The sequence below is a fragment of the Panthera pardus genome, unplaced genomic scaffold (assembly GCF_024362965.1).
Source record: "Panthera pardus isolate Hobbes unplaced genomic scaffold, ASM2436296v1 HiC_scaffold_13, whole genome shotgun sequence".
In the NCBI taxonomy this organism is placed as follows: Eukaryota; Metazoa; Chordata; class Mammalia; order Carnivora; family Felidae; genus Panthera; species Panthera pardus.
In genome coordinates this window covers 70,571,231-70,594,068 of record NW_026526688.1, presented here as the reverse complement: position 1 = coordinate 70,594,068, position 22,838 = coordinate 70,571,231, and the positions used below count along the sequence as shown (strand labels likewise).

Below are 22,838 nucleotides of genomic sequence, written 5' to 3'. Positions count from 1 at the left end.
GGGGCTAGGAGCGGGGCGCTGTCCTCGGTGCTGAAAGGCGGAAGCGCTCGATGGGCGCGACAGCTCGCGAGACCCGAGGTCTAGCCCAGGGATCGTGGCGGCCCGGCTCTGAGCCGCGCTTTCTCAGCTCGGCGCACGCGACGCTGCCAGGGCAGTGCGGGGTGTGGGGTGCGGGGGAGGGGTGGGACGCGCGCGCCAGCCGCCTGCCGCGAGACGCGCACGCGCGCCCGGGGCTGCCTGCTCCTCTGTGACTTGCGTGTGTGTGTGTGTGTGTGTGTGTGTGTGTATCTGTGTGTGTGTGTGTGTGTGTGTGTGCGCGCGCGCGCGCGCGCGCGCGTGTGTGAGACAGAGGGGAGAGGGAGAAGAGAGCGCGAGAGAGGGTGAGTGTGTGTGAGTGCATGGGAGGGTGCTGAATATTCTAAGGCACTGGAACCACAGCGGCAGCTCCGCTGAAAACTGCATCCAGCCAGTCCTCCGGACTTCGGAAGCAGGGACAGGGCGCAGGACATCAGCAGCCACCAGCAGGACCTGGGAAATAGGAATCCTTCTGCCTCCACTTCACGTTTTTAGCAGCTTGGTGCTAAATTGCTGTCTCAAAATGCAGAGGATCTAATTTGCTGAGGAAAACCGCCAAAGAAGGAAGAGGAGGAAAAGGAAAAAAAAAGGGGGGTATTTTGTGGATGCTCTACTTTTCTTGGAAATGCAAAAGATTATGCATATATCTGCCCTCCTTTCTCCTGTTTTATGGGGACTGATTTTTGGTGTCTCTTCTAACAGCATACAGATAGGTAGGTACCCTTTGTGCTCTGCTTTTGAATTGTGCATAATTTGGTGGTAATCTTTGTTCACAGTGGACAAATTAATTCATGTCATGTAGACTTATGTCATACCTTGACTGCATTCCAGATTTAAACTGCCTAGAATATACATATTTTTCTTAGCATGTATATTGGCTTTGGTGCAAAAGAGGAAAAGGTGTTCTCATTTCTGATCTCCAAATTTTATTAATTCTGCCTTAAACAACATTTTCCTGTTTGTTCAGATTCTCTAGAGGGTCTGAATGCAAACCTTGTGATTATCAGGAAAGGCTAATGTTTCTGGCCACCTACCTTGCCCTCAGACTCTCATCTGTTCCTTGACCCTTTAACTACCATTTGGACGATCAGCTAGCTCCCCGCTGCCCTAGTCCGTTGATGTGTTTATCCGGCCTATTAGCTGAATAAGAGACTCCTGGGCTGTTGGGCGCTAGCGGGCTCCCCTCCTTTCCTTCTCTGGCACTGACACTGTTCTCCTGCTTGGTGTTTGTTCTTTGCAGGGGGGCTATTTCCCAGGGGCGCCGATCAGGAATACAGTGCATTTCGGGTAGGGATGGTTCAGTTTTCCACTTCGGAGTTCAGACTGACTCCCCACATCGACAATTTGGAGGTAGCAAACAGCTTCGCAGTCACCAATGCTTGTAAGTAATGAATATTCATGTCTTTTGGATGCCGCACGCGGAGCGCCCGCGAGTGTGAGTGTGGCGTGTGTGTTTCAGTGTGTCAGTGTGTGGGTGTGAGTGACTGCACACGCGCGTGCGTGTGACGGCGTAGGGAGAAAGTGGCTGCAATCTCGGGGACCCCCGCTGGCGGTGTGTGTGTGTGGGGGGGGGGGCTGAAGAGGGACCGAAAGGCATTGAAAAGTGTGCGCACTAGGGAGGTGGAGTGGTGATTGGAGCTGGAGGGAGCTCCCTTAGGTTTGGGGGGTTCTAGTCTTGGGTGTTTCAAGAGAAGCCCTCCCTGTCCCTCCGCCTCCACCCTCCCCCCACCTTGCGCGCCTGGTGGTACCTTGACCACATAGAACACGCTGTTTCCCCGGGCGCGCTGTCGGGCTGCTGGATAGATCCCACGGGGACTGCTGAGCCCTGACGCCTGCCCCGGCAGCTGCGCTCCTCTCCTGTCCCTGGATTTAAATCCACAGGCCCAGGACAGATTCATCGTCTGGACCCCTGGAGCCCCATATTACCCACCTCGACGGGACAAGTTGTTAAAATGGTTCTGGAGTTGGGTTCGGGGCTGTTATGTAACGCCCACCCGAGGGGCGCGGCGAGGCTCGGCGAGGAGCGGAGGCTGACGCAGGCCCAGGGCCCGGCCGGGTCGGGTAGGGGTGGAGGGGGAGCGTTGTCAATTTCTCGTTGCTCTGTTCAGCTTGAGCCTAAGTTGAAGGGGGCGATTCTGCCGTGGGCGCCGCGGTCAGCTCGCCGGCCGGGTGCGCTTTGTTCTTAGGTAGCGGGGCTCCAGCAAAGGCAGCAAGAGCTGAAGGACCTGAAAGCAGTTGGAGCCGGCCGAGTTTGGAAATCTGAAGGAGAAGTGGCTGATCAGCCATTTTAGTCTTTGCAGTTATCCATATTAGCCCTAGCACTCCGCGCGGGGTTCCGGGACACGCGATGAAGCTCTGCCAAGGCTTCGGACAGAGTGATAGAACGCAAGCAATTAAGTCTCTAAAAGGTTCAGTGGAAGGGTTCGCGGGCTCCTGTCCTGGCGCTCCCACCCCTGCGACGGCGTGGGCAGTGCAGCCGCCGCCACTTGTACCTTCCTGCCCCCTTCCCAGCAGCTGCCATCATTTCCTGCCAACCGGCTTGGGAGAGTCTTTCCTGCCTTAATGTTCTCGGTTTTTATTTCATAGTTAACAGTTTGGAGGGGTGGGTTGCAGATGGCCCACCTTCCACTTTGGCGACAGTGTAAAGGAGCTAGCGGAAAATTACCCCAGAAAAAGCCCAACTGCAGCGTTCCCACATGAGACAAACTGGTTGCCATCGCAATTCCCCATACTGAGCATTAATCATAGAGTCGATGGGTTAGCTTGATTATGGTATATCAGGAACATCATCAACTCATTTTGAAACTACCATCATGCGGATGAAGGAATGGAACAGTTTTCCTTTACTGGTAGAACAGGGGCATTATTGTGGTTATGTTAGGTGTCTACAATCCAATTGTTTATAAACAACCTATTTAAGAAGTTTTCAGTGCCATATATATATATATATATATATATATATATATATATATATATACCAAGTGAGAAAAGAAACTAAAGGTGGGGGTGAGGGGTGAGGAAGAGAGAGAGAGTCTTAAAGTGGATTTGCAGCTTTAAAAAACTCAGTGGAAGAATATTAGGAATATTTGGAACAATTTTATATTAGGAATATTTGGAACAATTTTAGTACATATACAAATACAAAGAAACTGTTGTAGTTTAATTGTTGAAGGTTTTTATACTTGACCTATTGACCTACCGGATTTAGGTTATTTGTTTTGATATCAAGTTTCTATTTTTCTTTTCCTGAATTAAGAGTTTAACACGCGCCTGTGCTAAGTATCTAACTGTATGTAATTGTATACTAGTGTGAAAATGCTTTGAAAAGTAATGAAACTAAGGACTATGATTATTGGAAGTATGTAGATTTTTAATACAGGGTGAAAGTAATTGACAGGTACACTTTGAAAAATGGTCAGTGTTTGAGAAGTTCACTCATTGGTGAAAATAGTGAGAGGGCCAGTAAGAAGATGACAGATATGTCCACTGAACAAAATGAATATTCCTTGCTTCTAAGAGATATTGAATGACTGTTGGGTCTTTGTAAAGATTAAAGATTACTTTTGGTTTAGGTTATAACTAGGTTAGGTCCTCAGTCTCAATATTTTTGAATAGATTTATTTTTAATATAAATTGTATTGGAATAAGATATGCAGACAGAAAATGTGTATTAAATACATATATAACTCCATGAATTTCCACAGAATGAATACATCCATGGCACATGATTTTCATTGAAAACACACATACACACACAATTTGTTTGACCACACTTCTGAGAAACTGGGAAGATCAAATCGTCATTTTGCACAGATTTTTTTTTGTTTTTCTCAGAAAATGAAGCTGAAATAAAAATGCATGTCTCCAGATCCCAAAATTATTCATCCATGGATTATTATTCTAAGACACTAAAATAAATCATGGTGAAGAACTGAATGTCTTTTCAAGTTTGGCATGTACTACTCCCATGTTATAAGTGATCTTACTGATTGCTAAAGAGAACTAGTAAGGGACTGTTATACAAAGGAGACCCATTGGATAGAATTTTCTGGAGTTGACATTGACTCATTGAGCAAATAACATTTTTGCGACTCGCTTTCTTCATTCCCTTAGGAATTTCACAATCTAGAGATTGTAACAAGAAATGGAGCGTTTGTGTCCTTTATTTCTTTTCGTTTTGCCAAGGGCAATAGAACATTAAAATTAGTGTAACTCTTTTATGCTCATGTAAACTACAGTCGTGAAGTCAGCAGTCAAGAACTGAATGGAAATCTTGAATATCAAATTTGTTAAGATCCGTCTTGATCATTTAAATCCTGCTCCAGGTTTTTCTCCAATGCTTAGCCTCTGTTGGCTTGCCTTTTCTGTCAGGGGAGTCCACGATTCTTCACTATGAAGTGGAAGGCAACATCAAATATGTTGATAGCTAAAACCAAAATGACCTTCTCTCATTTCCTCCAGAAATGTAAGGAATTCTACTTTTTAACTCCATTATTAAAATAGGTGTCATCCATCAATGTTCATACAGTAGCTTCTTGTTTTACCTAGCTAAATTGTAAGATTCTCAGAGTTAAATTTCTATATTCAGAAAGTGGAGTTTTATAACTTCATAACATAAAAGAAATTCATTTACTCATTTAATTTTATTCCTGAGATGAAGGCACTTATTTGGAATGTGTAGGTTGACATTGATTTAAGGATCCAGCAAGATCCACCAACTGGGTTAAAGTTATGCAAATGAAATGAAGTCATTATTTTGTGAGCTGGGTAAAACGACTGTGCAGGGCACTGAACTCCCACATCTTCCTCTTTCACAGTCACAGTGAGATAAGGAAAGTACCTGTTTATTCCCATTTGTTGCCATCAGTACCTGAGGAAATAAAGACAGATTTCCAATTCTTTCTTTTGCTCTGTCTCTCCCCCTCCTCCCACCCCCTTTTCTTTTCTCCTTTTCTTTCTTCTTAGCTAGAAATAGTACTGAGAGTTTTTTTTTCCCTGAAAACTGTTAAAACCTAAACCTTTAATATCAGAAAATACAAACCATAAAACTGGAAAAAAAAAGACTAGCATCTGATGTGTTCAATAGTTCAGACTAGTGTGGGACCTCAAGAATTCCTCCCTTTTTCCCTCCCCTCCTCCCTTCCTTCCCTCCCTCTTTCTTTCTTTCCCTCTTTCTTTCTTTCCTCCCTCTCCACTCCCTTCCTTCCTTTTTTCAATATATATTGAGTTCCTTCTAGTTGTCAGGGAATAAATGAATATTTTTCTCATAGAAATTCATTTCTTCTTCTAACATTTTTCTTCTATGCTCTTTTAAATAGTTTTCAAAGTCTTGTAGACCTTGATGCCTTTAGTGTGCACAGGCCACTGTGGTCTTGTCTAAGAACCTTAGTATGAGGATATGAAGATATTCTAATAGTCCTTACACAAAAGCAATGTATTACAGTAACTAAAAATTTTTGTAAAATAATAAATCTGATTTGGGCATATGTGTACACACCACTTATTTTATATAGTTTAACAAAACAGCAAATATTAGGAAAATACTAAATATTCTTACACTATCAAAAAATTTAATAACCTAATACTGTGCTCATTCCTAAAATTTCTTTAAAGTAAAATTGTCTAAAGCAGCTATAAACATGAGAATTTGATCCCATAGGGCTTTAGAATGAAAACTTTTAAGGATTAAATTTCCTCTTCAAAATCTTTCCTTTCTATTTCTTTTCATGAATGACTTTGACAAATTGCTATTAGTCTATTTTAAAATAATTCAATAATTTTATATTTCAATTCCATAAAATAAATTATAAAAATATGTAAAGAAATAACAGATAAAAATCTACTTTTTCTCTAAGCCAGCAGATGGGGATGTTGGAGAAAATATTGTTCTTTCATAAAACTGTTGCGCACACTAAATACCTTTTGAAACACTGTAAACAAATTTATTTAGAGAAATTGAAAAAAAAAATCTATAAATGGCATCCACTTTGAAAAACTTCACCTAAAATGCTGTTTGAAAAATAATTCACAATACCTTTTAAAAACAATTGTCTTTGAGTTTGCATAGATTATCTTAAATATCCTTGTAAAATTGACTAATAATAATAGTAATAAATGATTACTAAAGGCATCCATGGACAACATTGACTGTAAATGCTCTTAGAAGAGAGAGAATTGTAAACTTGTATTTTTTTCAGCTTTTAAACCTTGATTCTGCAGATATCATTTTTGAGGTATATTTCTTATCATTGAATTTTAGTTGTGAATTATTAAAGTTGTGTATCTGTGTTCATAAAATTAATTAATGTTTGCTAAATCTTTATTACAATTTGCTGGAATATGATTTTATGTGTGTGTGTGTGTGTGTGTGTGTGTGTGTGTGTGTGTGTGTTTATGTATAGTTATAGATTATAAGTGGTTATAGATGGGCTGGGTTATCATGTCTTGCCATTTTTATTGAGGTAATTAGTAAAACTGGAGTTATCAACATATGCAAACATTTTGTAGAATTAGAATCAACTTGGATGCTATTAAGCAAAGATTAGAATTCATGGTGTGAAGAAAACTGGGACACATGTACCAGAACACAATACCTTACAACCTGGTGTTGTAAATATTGTTATAATCAATTGAAGGTTACAAAGAAAGACGTAGGTCTTTATATGTAAGAATAATTAATTTGTCATTAGTTGTTTGGTTTTTTTTGTAGTTAAACTTACATACTTTACTTATCACAAGAGAATTTCAAGAAAATGATACATTATACTGCACTATACTACACTATACAATCAAAGAAAGAATGGCATCAGTTGAAACATTCTATTTTGGGATTAGAGATGTTAAATATTTAAATGAAAATACTATATGAAACATTAGAAGCTTGATGTTAAAGAAAACTTATTCCTGTGCTTTTTCCTTTTTGAGGTCTTGCAGTCTTCAACCTGCTGACTCAAAAAGTATGGAGCATTTCCATTTCACATCAAACCTTTAAAGTGATAAGGTCATTGCACTGTGACATTATGACAATAGAATGCTGATTCATGCTCAGACCTCGGATCCTCTCATAATCTCTTCCAATAGCACTGTACAGACTTTTCAACTTCCTAGAGCCCCCCGAATTTTAAGGAAGGCTGAAAAGAGCAATTGTTTCCTAATTAGTCCAGCATGTTTTGTTGTATAGAGTTTTCAGAGAGTATATTTTTTCCTTCTTCCTCTCTTCCTCTTTCTCCTTCTCTCTTTTTAAAAAAAAGTCAATGGAAATACTTAATTTGCAAAGCAAATGCCATTACAGAAAATAACATTTAAATTTAAATAGAGATTTTTGTTTTAAGTGAACAAAGGATGCATTACAGAGTTAAAATCTTGTCTTAGATTTAAATGTTTTATTGGGATTGGTAATGGCCACTGGGTAAATTATATTTCCTTTTCTTTTTCTTTTCCAACTGGATCCTACTGAAGGTTCCTTAGATGTGATTAAAATGTTAGCTTTTTTATTATGGTAATTTTCAGTAAAAATTTCTGAGATTTTTCTCTAGTGATTTAAATAACTAATTGACAAACTTCTTATATGACTATGTCTTTTCAGTATGGTAAGATAATTAGTTGTTGAATTCAGGGTTAAAATTTCAAAATCTCCCCCAATTTAAAAAAATTAATACATCAAAATGTTTTTCAAAGCAGATTTTACTAATTTGGGGGGAAAAAAAAGGAGATGAATGTGGTTCTTACAATGGTGTTGATTAGGAGTTTGACACCTATTATTTTTCAGTACTGTTCAATTTATTTTATCATTTTTGATAATTTTAATTTATAGAATGAAATCATTTAAAAATTAACATGGGGAATGAGAATGTGGCCTTCTTAAAGGAGGCAGGATCATGCCTTTTTTGTCTTTCTATCCTTCACAAACCCTGTCCCCGTTCCTAGTACATTGAGCGACTTAATGATTGTTTATCTATTAAACACATTTAATATTATAGGAGATTTCCTTATTATAGAATTATACTTTTTAAAGTCAGAATTTTGCTTTTCCTCTTCATTTTGATTTCAAAAGAAACAATTTACTTGGTGACTGCCTCATATCCTATTTAGATAGAGGTGTAATATATTTTTCATTTCCACCTACAGGCTGCATATGTTCAGTGTTATCATCTTTATTCCTTAAGGTACATTGCTATATATTAAAAGACTTGCTGAAGGGACGCCTGGGTGGCTCAGTTGGTTGAACGGCTGACTTTGGCTCAGGTCATGACCTCATGGCTCCTGTGCAGGCCCCACGTCAGGCTCTGTGCTGACAGCTCAGAGCCTGGAGCCTGCTTCGGATTCTGTGTCTCCCTCTCTGCCCCATCTCCACTTGCTCTGTGTCTCTGTCTCTCTCCTTCAAAAAAATAAAAAAAATAAAAAATAAATGATTTGCTGAAGATAAGTAGAATACACACTTTAAAGAGGATTTACAAATGCTGTTAGGATGATGCCAAAGCCATGTTGGTGGTGGTCAGAATGCAAGACTCCATTACAAGGGTACTGACACTTATGGGTGTCCCCGGCTTCCATTTTAATTTTGGATTTTCCACAAAGCGTGACTATACGTAATCCTTGAATGGCCACAAAACTGTCTTAGTCTCCCCCTGCACCCACAATAGCTTACACCACAATTTTCTATGTTAGTCTTTTAGTGCAAATTAAAAAAAAAAGTACCAAATTGCAATGTTTTTTTTCTTTTAATTAGAGGATATCTGAGAATGAGGAGTTGATGGACACAGTGTCTTGTTGTGGACTCGTTGCTCTAATATTTGCACTAATGTGTACAATTTTTTATATGCATGCCTTTGTTTGTTTTTGTTTGTTTTTTGTATCAACCTTTTACCTTAAGGATTTATTTTCCAGTAATTTAGCTTTGTCCTGTTTTCATTCTGTTGGTAATTTGCTTCAGCAAAAGTCCCTCAACTTGTCATTCTAGACTTTTAGTGTTTGGACATTAATTAATTAACATTTTGAAAAAATCATTTAAAATACTTACTACTGATTTTTAGCTTAAGGTCAAAGACAGTTTTAAAATTGAGAACCTTGACATTTGTAAGTGTCTTCAAGTGATTAGAACACATAGGTTGGGAGATAACAGGGTTAATTATAGGAAGGGAATTTATGAGGAGGTAGTTTCTTAGGTTGTTTTAATTTTTGTATTTTTTTGTGTTTCTCAAATAAATCACATATACACCCCTCATAGTTTTACTATTTAGATTCTTTGAAAAAATTTTACTGTATAGTTTTATGTATTTCATTTATGAGTTTGTTAATTCCTCTGTTTTTTTCCTATTTCAGTGATTAAAATATGAGCACAAACTGGGTTGAGTTGAGTGCCTACATTTTAGTACGTCCAAAATGTTTTGAATATGTCATCGTATTTCTATGGTACTTATTAGCCTTTCATGTACAATTAATTTTAATCGATAAATATTGTGGTATTCACTTGTTTTATGGTCCTCCGATACTTACACTGTGATTGAATTTCAGTTAACCTCAGAAGATAATCCTTCAAGGCAAAGATATTTTGTCTTATCTTTATAAATACCCAATTATACTGGTGGAAATGATAGAAATATGGTTAAGGAAACAGGAGAAACCCTGTTATCTCCCAAACCTATTTGTTCTAATCCGACTATACCCTCTGCTTATTATTAAAATATAGTGAAGTGTTACCCGATTGCTCATCCTTATAAGAGATTATGGCCTTAGTCAATCATTTCTAACTTCAGCATAAATTAATTGAAACTCAAGTTACATAACTTGATAAAAAGATTTTCAGGGTGCCTGTGTGGGTCAGTCGGTTAAGCGTCTGACATTTGGTTTCAGCTCAGGTCATGGTCTCACCGTTCTTGAGCTCAAGCCCCATGTCTGGCTCGATGCTGGCAGTGCAGAGCCTGCTTGGGATTCTCTCTCTTTGTCTCTCTCTCTCTCTCTCTCTCCCCCTGCCCCTCCCATGCTAGCATGCTTTCCAGAGTGTTTGTGCTCTCTCTCTCAAAATACGTAAATGAACATTAAAAAAAAAAAAAAAAAAAAAAAGGAAAAGATTTCCTCAGCCCGTAAGCCTTGGCAGCTGATATTAAGCCTTTACATTACAATCTTGTTGTCTTTCAGATTTAGTTTTCATTGTACAATTCCCTAGCATCGGTAGTCAGTCCATTGCAGTTAACGATGTCAGCAATTTGATTTTATATATATATATATATATATATATATATATATATATATACACACACACACACACACACACACACACACACACACATATATATATATACACATATATATATACACATATATGTGTATATATATATATGTGTATATATATATATGTGTGTGTGTGTGTGTGTGTGTGTGTGTGTGTGTATATATATATATATTTCTTATGCAAAGCTAAAAGGATAGAATGAGATATCTATTTTAAAATAAGCATCTTCAGTCAAGGGGAAAGCATTTACTTTTCTTTTTTGCAGATCGAAATTGCCAGATTTCTTAAAGTGTGGGAAGAGGGCCATGGAAAAGCAGGAGAAACTCTAAGAGGCAGTGTAACTTGATGTACTAGGCAGGACAGTAGAAATTTGGAACTAGAGATTCTGTTTTTTAAGCTTCTCTTTGTCATGGAGTCCCCGAATTGCACATCTGTTGTCAGTCTTCATCTACAATGGCATTGAATTACTACAAAACAGTGAATTCTTATCATAATATTAATGTTGACAAATAGAAACTATTTCCAGACTTCCAGAGGGAGTCAAGAAGGAAAGGAAGCATTATGCATCCTTTTGTGCCCAACACCAATTTCAGGCTTTGTATCCTTCTGAGCTGGTGAAAAGATTTGCCTTTGGTAATTCTGAGATAAAATACTGACTGAAAAGTTTTGGGAAACAGTATAGATAAGAATATATAATGTGGAACATATTACTAGATTTTGAATTTAGGAAGGGCATGCACTGAGTCATGATAAACTTTACCTCCTGCTTGTGGTAGCTGAGACATTGTAGCAACTGAAAACTGCTTGATAAATGGTAGCAGTGCTTATCAGTAGAACACAGAAAAAATTTGTCTTTTAGTTTAAGTTATCTGGTAATGCTACATTCTAGTTCTTTAACATCTAAATAATATTGTCACAATCCCAGATATATTTAAAAATATATTAGCATGTCTTAGAAGAATATTCAATGAAGTTAATGATAATTCTCAAGCCATATATAATTTTTGTCATTGAAGTTAATTATTTAAAAATTCTTGAAGAATATTTTGGCACAGAAATGCAGAACACAATGAATAATTTCCATCTGAAGAATAAGGGTTATAAGGTGTAGGATGATCAGTTTGGTTTAAAATATATTTATTTTAATATATATATATTAAATATATATATTTGGTTTAAAATATATTTAAAAATATTGTCATATGTATTTTAGTGATGGTAATTTGGAACATTTTTAACTTGTTCTTCAAGGGCTTCATGTAAGGTTATAGATATTTAATGGGGCTGTCTGTTTTCAATGATCCAGCTACCACAGAAATAGCTCCTAAAACTCTAGAGTGGGAAGAGGGACTTCCTAAAGAGAGAGAGAGAGAGGAGAGAGAGAGAGAGAGAGAGAGAGAGAGAAGGAGAGAGGGAGAGAGGAAGAAAAGTATCTCTCATAGCAATCCTCTGGCAAAGAAAGTTCTGGAAGCGATCTTTAGGAGTGGTAGGAAAGGTCTGTGCTTTGCTAGTCTTTCTTAAAAGATACATTTCAACTTATGTCATGATTTTCTTTATTTGTGTCTTGTATTTGTCAGGAATTGAAAAGTTTCAATCTTGTTCTTAGTTTCTGTATGAAAGGGAGATGTTGAGCTTTGTAAGGCCCAAGCAGTTTCACAACGTATAGCTTTATTTATTTTAACAGCTTTCTAGTCTTTACAAATTTATGGTGTTATTACTAATTGACATATGGACAGGAAATTCTAGGAACAAAGGCAACAATGCACAGGGAATATCAAGGAACTATATAGTTTTAGTTCTTTGATGGGAAAGACTATAAATCCTCATCTTTATACTCAGAACACAGAGAGTCAGCGATTGTCATCTTAATGCTTTGCCTGTGAAAATAAAAACAAACAAACAAAAACACCCAAAAAACCTTTGATTCTTTACAGCCTTGATATCATGAGAGACAGAGTAGCATCGGTTAGGAGTCTGAACTTGGAATCAAATTCTAGTCTGCTTGTTAGGTGTGTGTCATTAGACAAGTGTAATCTAGGTAAGTTTCAGTTTCCACCTTTGTGAAAGGGAATCATCCATTAGAGGACCGTTTTGACGATACACAATAGACCTAAAACACTGCGTACTGTGTTTGGCACTAAGTACGTGAAAATTGGCAAACTTTTATTATTACTTCCTATGTTAGGCTCTTTAGGTAGTTTTGATATGCATTGCTTTAAGAGGGGGAATGGGATAAAGAAAAATGCATTTCTAGTTTCTTGTTGGAATCTTTTTCTACTGTTTGTATGGGCATATGTTGTTTGGTGGCAAAGAAAAGACCAGCAAAATAAGCCATAAAGCCTCTTAAAGTTTTGCTTGGTGCACTAAATTATGAAAATGATTTTTAAAGACTGAGGTGCTGAAATTCGAGTGGTATTACATCTTTCCCTTTGTCACATATCACTAACATTTAGGATGGCAACAATTTCGAATCCTCTTATTCCTGGTAGATCTTTCAAGCACATAATTAAGATGTAGTCTGATATCTTTTTGAACTGTACACATTATAGATTCCTAATTTTTTATTTTACTTCTTAATTAAATTATATTTATTTAAGTGAAAAGCAGTCAAGAGACCAGGCTTTGCATTCAGCAAAAATGAGTTTGAATACGCTCAGTAGCTTTACGATGCAAAGTTTTTTTTTTTCCTCTTTGTTACATGAGGCTGTTTCCTCATCATGTCTGATAATATTATTGGGGGTTTAAATGAGAAAATAAATGCCTTGATTAGTTTGTCACAAATGATCTGAATTTTCTCTTCCTTTCTGTATCCTAGCCCTTTACTTTGAACTAAACAGCATGCTCAGAGCAATGGAGGAGAATAAAATCCTTTCCTTCAGAGAGCTTACGTATTTGATAGTTTTACATTTATATATAGCTTTCATCTTTGCAAAACACTTTCACATCCATTTGGCCTTTCCTGTAGGTAGCTCTGTAAAGTTTATAGGCTAAATGGAATTATTATACTGATTTTCAGATGAGAAAACAGAAACTTGAGTGAATTAAGCTACTGCAGATTTGTGGAGGAGCTCTTGCCTGGAGAAGCCTGCTACTTCCTCGGTCAGAGCTTCTCCCCCATCCTAGATGGCAATGCCACCAGTCTATTAAAATGAGCAGACAAGGTTTGAAGTTACGGTTCCGACATTTATCAGTTACGTGACTCTGTATGTATCAGCCACACTTTCTAAGCCTGTGTTTTCCTCTGTAAAATGACAGTCACTGTAATACCTACCTCATAATATAATTGTCAGATTTCAATGATAAGAGTTGCCCAATATAATATAGTGATTAATGTTGCTAATTTTAGTAATTTCTATCCCCGTTAGTGTACATTAGTCACATGTACTTGACTCTATACTTTTAGATGCGTGGAGGGGAAAGCAGGTAAGGAGGGCTAATGTAGCTCTCTAGGTAATTTTCAAATTAATAAGCTTCTTTAATATGACCACTCCAACTAATATTAGAGGCTAGGGTTTTATTTTCTTATCATCTTTAGGAAACTGGTGAATATACACGTCTTACAAGAATTTAGTGTGCTCTTGGTCCACAAACCCTCTCTGCAGAATTCAACAGATAAACAGAAAGAACTGAAAATTATGAATAAGTTAACAAAAAATGTAGATTCTGGTTAGCATTGTTAATTGTGAATATTTGATTCTATTCAGTTACCACTTTTATCACTATATTTGAGCAAGTAAACAATGATGGTAGATGTTTCCTATGTGTGACATTAAACACAGGACATGTTCATTGTCACGTCTTCCTTGTGGACCAGTTGTCTGCATCTTGTTGCTGGTTGGTTGGCCCCATGTCATCTTCCTTAAAGTTCCTTCCTCAGCATGAATAAGGGAGGCTCTTTTTTTGCCTTTTCCTACTCTGTTGTAAAGGTCTCAAAGATTTGAAACACTCTCAAATAATTACTTGTCTAGAGCATACTTACTTTGGAGAATGGAGAGACACTTTCTAAGGAGATGTAACCACTGACAATAAGTAAAAATAAGGAAATCTGTGAATGAGCTAAAGTTTTTCATAGTTCATAAATTATTCACTACCTCATATTGTGTTGACTTCCATTAATCCAGTGCTGCCTCATATTGCAGTTAGCGGCATGTGAACTCTTTCATGTAGTATAGTAAGAACTTGGGTCAAAAGTATTCTTTTAAGCAAATCCTTGTATTTACAGGATAAAGTTACATTGATAACTTTTGATTTAGACCTGAGGTAGAATGCATTGGGTAAAAGTCAAGTGTGTATCTTCAAAATACTTATGTCTACCTTGTTAGTATACATCAAAACTTATATCAGGATTTTCTTCTTTGTTTACCTCTTTCCTCAAACTTTTAGTAGATACCTGTTCTATGCCAATTTCTTGATGATCTCTGAGATGACAGAGAAAGATAAGGTTTCTATATTGGAAATTATTCATGGCTCCAAAATCATCTTTTTTTTATGGCAAAGGTAGTAGTTTATCTAGGTCAGCTAGGTGATTTTCTTATTATGTTAGTGTGTGTAGTGTAGTAATGGTTTCTAGGTCATTTATAAATATTATTCTGTGCCTTGGGACTAGATTTGAATCAGAGTATCTTAAGAGTGGAAATGGTAATTCCAAAAATTGTGAGGAAAACATAAAATTGTCTTGATGGAAGCTGAAAAATAATTATCTTATATCGGATTTAGAATATTATTAGAAACTGGGTGGTCCAATGAAGAACCAGTGATAGTAACGGTAATGTGAATTGAAGATCTGTCAAAAATAGTTTTCATTTTCGAATCATATTTGGAAATGATAATTTTTATTTTATTTTGCATGACTTTTTTTTTCCCTCTCTGCCAAAAGCTTTTAAGTTCAGTTTGAACTGGTATAGACTATGGAAATTGCTGGGTAATCTTTTTATAAATTAATTAGATGTGGGCTATATTATATAATTGTTGTAAATACTATTTTAGCTTATTATGAAGAAATAAGTTACAATTTTTACAATAGTAGGTTTTATGAAGTAGTTACAAATGTTATTGTGAGTAATTTGAACTAACACATTGGTAGTTCTCTTGTAATGTTAAGACAGATTTTATGTAATCTAAACTTTGATTATTGTAGTAGTTTGAGAATTTCATGTGGAAAATTGTGATTGTCTAAAAAAACTGATGTAGGATTGGGGCACCTGGGTAGCTCAGTTGGCTGAGCATCCAACTCTTGAGTTTGGCTGTGGTCATGACCCCAGGGTGTTGGGATCAAGCCCGATGTTGAGCTCCACCCTGAGCATGGGGCCTTCTTGGGATTGTCCCTCTCTCTTCCTTTGCCCCTCATCCCTGCTCACTGTCTCTCTCTCTCTTAAAAAAAAAAAAAAAAAAAAAAAAAAAAAAAAAAAAAAAGATGTTTTTAATGAAAAGGAAAAATATCAAATAATTAAAATATTTGTGAATAATAACATTTTGGTACTGTGAATGACTTAAAACTTAAAACATGGAGAAAATTAGAATATAGTTCTTAAGGTCTTTATATTTGAGGTTTAAAAATTCTGATGAAAATAACTCTTGTATTTGGTAATTTAAAAGAAAATATTTATTTATTTTTGAGAGAGGGAGCTTGAGCAGGGGAGGGGCAGAGAGAGAGGGAGTCAGAAGATCTGAGGTAAGCTCTGTGCTGACAGCAGCGAGCCTGATGTGGGGCTCGAACTCATGAACCCTGAGATCATGACCTGAGCTGTCTGACCTTCAGCCTACTGAGCCATCCATATGGCAATTTTTTTGAACACTACAAAAGGGAATATAATAAATATGGAGTCTTTTTTCCCTTCCCCCAATTCCACTTCTTTCAGATTATCACCTTCATGGTTTCCGGAAATTCCAGTATGACACATGCACTATGCTGTCTGTATCTTGATTGTTTCCAACTTAACAAAAATTGAAGTGCTTCTTTTATCTGCACATTTTCCTTTTCCTTTGTAGTCACTGTATAATATTCCCTTGTTATTTAGCTCTGGCTTTTGTTGGTGATTTTTTTCTATTTTTTCCTATCTGGTTTAATATCATGTGCAAATGAATTTGCAGAATAGATTTCTGTGAATGGATTAACTGAGTCAAAAGGTGTTTGCATTTAAAATTATGCTACATCGGAGACTATAGATGCTGGAGAGGATGTGGAGAAACAGGAACCCTCTTGCACTGTTGGTGGGAATGCAAATTGGTGCAGCCGCTCTGGAAAGCAGTGTGGAGGTTCCTCAGAAAATTAAAAATAGACCTACCCTATGGCCCAGCAATAGCACTGCTAGGAATTTATCCAAGGGATACAGGAGTACTGATGCATAGGGGCACTTGTACCCCAATGTTTATAACAGCACTCTCAACAATAGCCAAATTATGGAAAGAGCCTAAATGTCCATCCACTGATGAATGGATAAAGAAATTGTGGTTTATATACACAATGGAATACTACGTGGCAATGAGAAAAAATGAAATATGGCCTTTTGTAGCAACGTGGATGGAACTGGAGAGTGTGATGCTAAGTGAAATAAGCCATACAGAGAAAGACAGATACCATATGGTTTCACTCTTATGTGGATCCTGAGAAACGTAACAGAAACCCATGGGGGAGGGGAAGGGAAAACAAAAACAAAAAAAAAAAGAAAAAAAAAGAAAAAATAAAAAAAAAAATAAAATTATGCTACATGTCCAAAAAAGATATAACAATTTACAGTCCTACTTAGAGTGTATGGTATGCCTGTTTTTTCCCAATCTTATTAGTAGTGTACAGTATTGATTTTTTTTAAATTAATTTCTCTTCAAGTTAGTTAACATACAGTGTAGTTTTGGCTTTACGACTAGGACCCAGTGATTCATCTCTTACATATGACACCCAGCGTTCATCCCGAAGAGTGCCCTCCTTAATGTCCGCCACCCATTTAACCCATCCCTCCATCCAGCAACCCTCAATTTGTTCTCTGTACTGAAGAGTCTCTTTATGGTTTTCCTCCCTCTCTGTTTTTATCTTATTTTCCCTCCCTACCCCTATGTTATTAAAATTTTCAAAGCTTTGCCACTGGTGGTTAATTGCTTAAATTTACAATAATAACTTTTCACTAATACTAAAAGTTTCTTAACATTATTATTTGCATTTCTGCATGTGTGTATCTATGTGTGTGTGGGTGCTTATGCACCTATTCATAACCTGGTGCCCAGTTTTCTATTGGGTTATGGTTCTCTATTACTTATGGACATATATATATATATATATTTTAAAGTATCCATATACTTTGTTGATTTTGTGGCTATTTTTGTTTTTCTTTTAACCTGTGTATGATTTTTCGGAATCAAGATTTCAGTTCATGATTTTTAAGAATACACCACTGTTATATTTTAGTCAAATTTAGAAATTGTTCAGGATTTTTATGCCTTGCTCAGCAAGACTTTTCCCACTCAATGTTATTTAAAGAAAAACAACTGCTCATTTTTAAAATTAGTATCCATCCTATTTTGGTTTCATGATTCAGAATAAATCTTTGATTCATCTGGATTTGTTTGATATAAATACTCAAGTAATGATCTAGCTTTAGTTTTTCCTTTATAAGGTTAGCCAATTATCACAACATATACTAAAAAAATACATTTTTTTCTTTGTTTTGAAATGCTATCAGATTTTCTACTTGAGTAAATAGTTCTTTAGGGAGTTAAAAATGAACAGGGAATTTACCCAGAAAATGAAATAAACAAGATTAAAACTCTATTACAGACAAACGAATGTAAAGTAATGCAAGGCACTTATTTCCTGAACAGTGCTATTCTTATAAATTGTGCTTTTGTGTCACTGGGTCTCAGATCAATAAAAGAGGATGTCAGATTTTGAACATTAACTGAGCCCAGAGGGATAAATAAAGGATTTTGTTATGTTTTTTGGCTTGTGTCACAGCTCTAATATCCCTTAAATGGACTGCTAGTTTTACATATTTCTTTACCTATATCAAGGTTTAAGTAATGAGTTATGACTATGACTTGGCTTCTGAGTATCACTTTGAAGTTAATTCAGTGTAACAATCCATACGTGTTCACAAATAGAATATTAAAACCAAGGACTGCAATCGACACGCAATGAAGAAAGGTAAAGGAACTCATATCCTCATGGTTTTATTAACTAATATATAGTTTCATCCTCAGTTTGTCATAAGAACTAGTTTTATGGGCTTTCTAAAGCCAAATATCAAGCTATTTATGATATAAATATTATTAAACTGGAATGCTAAATAAAACACTAAACTGTTACTTGCATCAATAAATACTTTCAATTTGTCTCATGGTATATGACGTGCACATATATTTTTGGCTAAATATCCGGGAAAGCTATAAATCTTTAATCACCACTTTCTGTAGAACTCTGAATTTCATGTGGCCCTGTCATGCATTTTCTAATACATTTTCTTGCCATGGTCATTAAAATGGGAAGATTGTCACTTTCAAGATAAAGATTTTATAAAATGTACTTCATTAAATTTCTGAAAGACACTAGTCATTTGTTTGTGTTTTAATATATCTTTTGGTGAATAGAAAAATTATACCTGGGTGAAAAAAAAAAAACAAAAACACCTTAAACCAGTAGAACCACAGTGTTAAAGATTATTTATATTTAAAAAAAATTAAAATAAAATTTAAATTAAATATTTTGTAAATATTGGCTTAGTCTCATTTCTTCCCCTCCCTCCTAAAAGCAGAGGAAAGTGATAAGAAAAATCCATTTGATGCCACTCTACTAAAAATGGGTGATGTCCCACTAAAGGGTGTACATAATATAGTCCTGGAGTCATAATGGAGCAGAATGAAGGTAGACTAAAGAGGGAAATTTTTCAAGAAGGCTCCATGGAACACAGACCCTGTTGTGTTTGAAGGAGTTACTTCTGCTTTTCTTTTGCCATACTTTCACTTGTGTCCAAATGGCTATTATATGTCATAATAATTTTTGTTTGGATTTAAAACCTCAAAGGTTGTATTCGCTTTCCATTTACTTTTAGTTTTCTTTGAGAATTTGTATTTCAAAGCACTCAATCATATTTACCTTTGCGTCTCTTCATTTTTATTTATTTCTAAGTTTGTTCAAAGCTCTGAAGTGAATCTACTTCAGGACATGTTTATTTACATGCTTATCTAACTCTAAACAAAACAAAACAAATGAATAAACAAAAACAGAATAAGACCTGTAGATACGGAGAACAAAGTGGTGGTTGCCAAGGGGAGGTGGGTGGGGGGGATGGGCAAAATGGGTGAAGGGGAGGAGGAGATACAGGCCTCCAGTTAATGGAATGGATAAATCGTGGAAATAAAAGCACAGCATAGAGAATACAGTCAGTGATATTGTAATAGCTTTGTATGGTGACGGAGGGTAACTACACTTGTGGTGAACATAGCATAATGTATAGAGAAACTGAATGACTATGTTGAGCACCTGAATCTAATGTAGCATTGTGTGTCAACTATATTCATATAAAAAAAAAAAACCCTCCAAAATTAATGCAACAACTTTTCCTAATTATACAAGTTACAGATTAAGAAATCTAAAAGAAAAAAATATCATCACTATTTTTAACCAAGAAATGATCACTTGTTAATAGTTATGTGTTTTTTTTCCAGTGCTTTTATACTTGATGTCCTTGGGTGGCAGTAGAGACATTTGTAAACCTAAATTCATAGCTTCGTAGTATTCATCCCCATAATTTACTTAATCATTTTCTAATTTTGCAGATTTTGTTTGAATCCTTCTTTTATCCATTATAAAATATTGCTGCGGTTGAAAATCCTTCTGCATATGTATTTTTCCTCATTTCTGATGACTGAAGCATAATTAGAGCATCAAAGGCCTTGAAGCATTTAATCATTTCTGATATATACTAAGGAAAGTCCATACCAATTTATAATCCTATCAACAATCAATGAAATGTCTCACAATATCATTGCTATCATTAAAAAAAAAATCCTTATGTATTAGATAGCAAGAAAAATCCTCTTTATTAAAAAAAGTTTTTCATGTTCCTTACACATTTATGGTTCTTTTTTTCACAAATTGTTTATTAAGTAAGATCTTTTGCCCAGCCTTCATCGCCATCTTGGTATTTTTTCCCACTGACTTGTAGGAGTTATTTTTCCAAGATAACTATGGCTTGAGAAGATGGGGCCAGGGAGTTGAAGATCCAGTAACTAAATGCTTTGGCCCAGATGGGGGCTGTGCTATGTTAGCTTCCATGTCATTGGTTAGAATTATTCAGACGGGGGGCGCCGGGGTGGCTCAGTCGATTGAGCGTCCGACTTCGGCTCGGGTCATGATCTTGGTTCATGAGTTCAAGCCCCGTGTCAGGCTCTGTGCTGACAGCTGGGAGCCTGGGGCCTGCTTCGAATTCTGCGTCTCCCTCTCTCTCTGTTCCTCCCCTGCTCTCCCTCTCTCTCTCTCTCAAAAATAAATAAAGATTAAAAAAATAAAAAAAAAAATTATTCAGATGGCCATGCACAACTTAAGGGAGTGCAGACAAACATCCTTGTGTCCGCAATCTGAAAACTGTTATTTGATGAATATTACTAAAGTCTACTATGGAAACCTATTTCATTATTCACACTTTCACATTTGTATACAATTCGTTTTTTAAAGTATTGTTTCGAAGATGGTTTTCAAATTCCCCTCCCTCCCCTCTTATATCTGTACGTGTTTTAAACTTGTAAAAACATAGAAAGACAGAATGAAAACAATGTTTCTGCCTTCCTTACCTATCTCTAGTCTCACTCTCTAGACATGACTACTTTTACCGTTTTGTCTTTCTTCTAGTGGTTAACTCCAATTACTATTATAATTATATTCTTAACTGTGTATTTCTCTATTGTTTTCCATTCCAATTATAATAATATGTTTGAATCCACAGTTGTTATTTCAACACTTACAGGTGGTGGTGCCTTTCAACTGCCTACCTTATGAGTTGATAATGTTTTTGAGTCAAGATTGAGAAAATTTACATTCTACTCTGTATATATAATTGGATGACTCTATATCCATATACTTTATATGTAGGCTTATCCTAGAAGCTAAAAAGTGATAAGCATTATTTAATAATTATATATAGCCATATGACCATTCTTTACTGCAGAACCAAGTACCATGCTCTTTTTGTGTTTTCCCTTTACAGCTTGTTTTCTTTATTGGGTATTTGAAATTCCTAATGTTTCTTTTGTGTTATATGGTTTTAGTGTATTTGTAGGCTCTTGCTGTCCAATGTGTAGTTCATGGATTCTGGTCTTTCCAAAGACTTCCTTCCATCCTCCTTATGCAATCTTTGTTGGTTGCTCTTCATCCTCCTGTACAGCTGATTTCCTAGGATGGCACTTTTTTTGTGGTTGATCACTTATCTTTCTGTTTCTTAGCTTATTTCTTCATATGCATTAAATCTATATCTATTTATCACTTATAATTTCCTTTAAAATAATTTTGTGAGAATAATAATAAATAATAAAAATATACATAATAATAAATAATAAAATAAAACTGTTTATCATGTGTGTATATATATGTATTGGGTGGATATTGATTTCTAGGATGAATATCATATTTCCTTAGAACTTGGAAGGAATTACACACTTATTTTCTGTCATCAGATGTTGTTGAGAAGTCTAATTCTTATTTTTTTGTGTACTTATTATTTCCTTTCTGGAAACTTTCAGTCTCTTCTTTATCTTTAGTCTCTTAAACTTCGCAGTGATATTCCTGTATGGAAATTTTTTTTTTCCATTCTACTCAGCACTCTATTTTTTTAAAGTGTATTTATTTATTTTGAGAGAGAGAGAGAGAGAGAGAGAGTGGAATCAGGGGAGGGGCAGAAAGAGAGGGAGAGAAAGAATCCCTGCTGTCAGTGTAGAGACTAACTCAGGGCTGGATCACACAAACCATGAGATCATGACCTGAGCCGAAAATTAAGAGTCAGATGCTTAACCAACCTAGCCACCCACCTCAGCCACCCAGGCAGCCCAGCACATTTGTTTCTCTATTTGAAAACAGATTCTTCCCTAAGATTTGAGAAACACTTAGCCTTATTACTCAGATAATTTGCCCTCCTCCATTTAATTATTTCTCTCTAGATAGCTCTTTAAGGTGACTTTTTTCCTACTCATTTAGAATTTATTTAACGTAAAATAAGCATTTGAAATTAAGCCATCCTTCAAATTTATTCGTACGATACCTTTAAAGATTATTTTTACTAGTATAATACAATTAAAATAAACTACAGAGCATTCATTTTGCTATGTAGAACATCTAACCAAGTCCGAGGTTGTCTTGAATGATTATATGCACTTAAATAATGCTAAACCAGATCTTCACTTTTTCCCTTTCTACTCTCTGCATGATTATTTAAAATATAGCTTTTGTGCCATTTTGGAAACCATAGAGAATCCCTGGGTAAGAGACACATAATTGGGAATGCTGCTGGAAACAATACAAAGATCACACATTAAAATGAGGGAAGCAAATGAG

General features: G+C 36.1%; 1 protein-coding gene across 5 annotated transcripts in view; it reads left to right on the top strand.

The window, feature by feature from the left end:
* The first annotated feature begins 221 nt into the window (after positions 1 to 221).
* The window catches only part of GRIA2 (glutamate ionotropic receptor AMPA type subunit 2), a 158,863-nt gene continuing 136,246 nt past the window's right edge, over positions 222 to 22,838 (top strand). For 2 of the 5 annotated variants that reach the window (XR_002077789.2, XM_019441157.2), the window contains exons 1-2: positions 224 to 788; positions 1,316 to 1,456. Coding sequence is in view for 4 of the 5 variants with exons in the window: in XM_019441157.2 (XP_019296702.1) it covers positions 701 to 788; positions 1,316 to 1,456 (229 nt within the window). In the remaining variant the exon portion in view is untranslated. Of the gene's footprint in view, positions 789 to 1,315; positions 1,457 to 22,838 lie in introns of all 5 variants that reach the window. The other 3 variants (XM_019441158.2, XM_019441156.2, XM_019441155.2) reach the window with 3 other exon arrangements.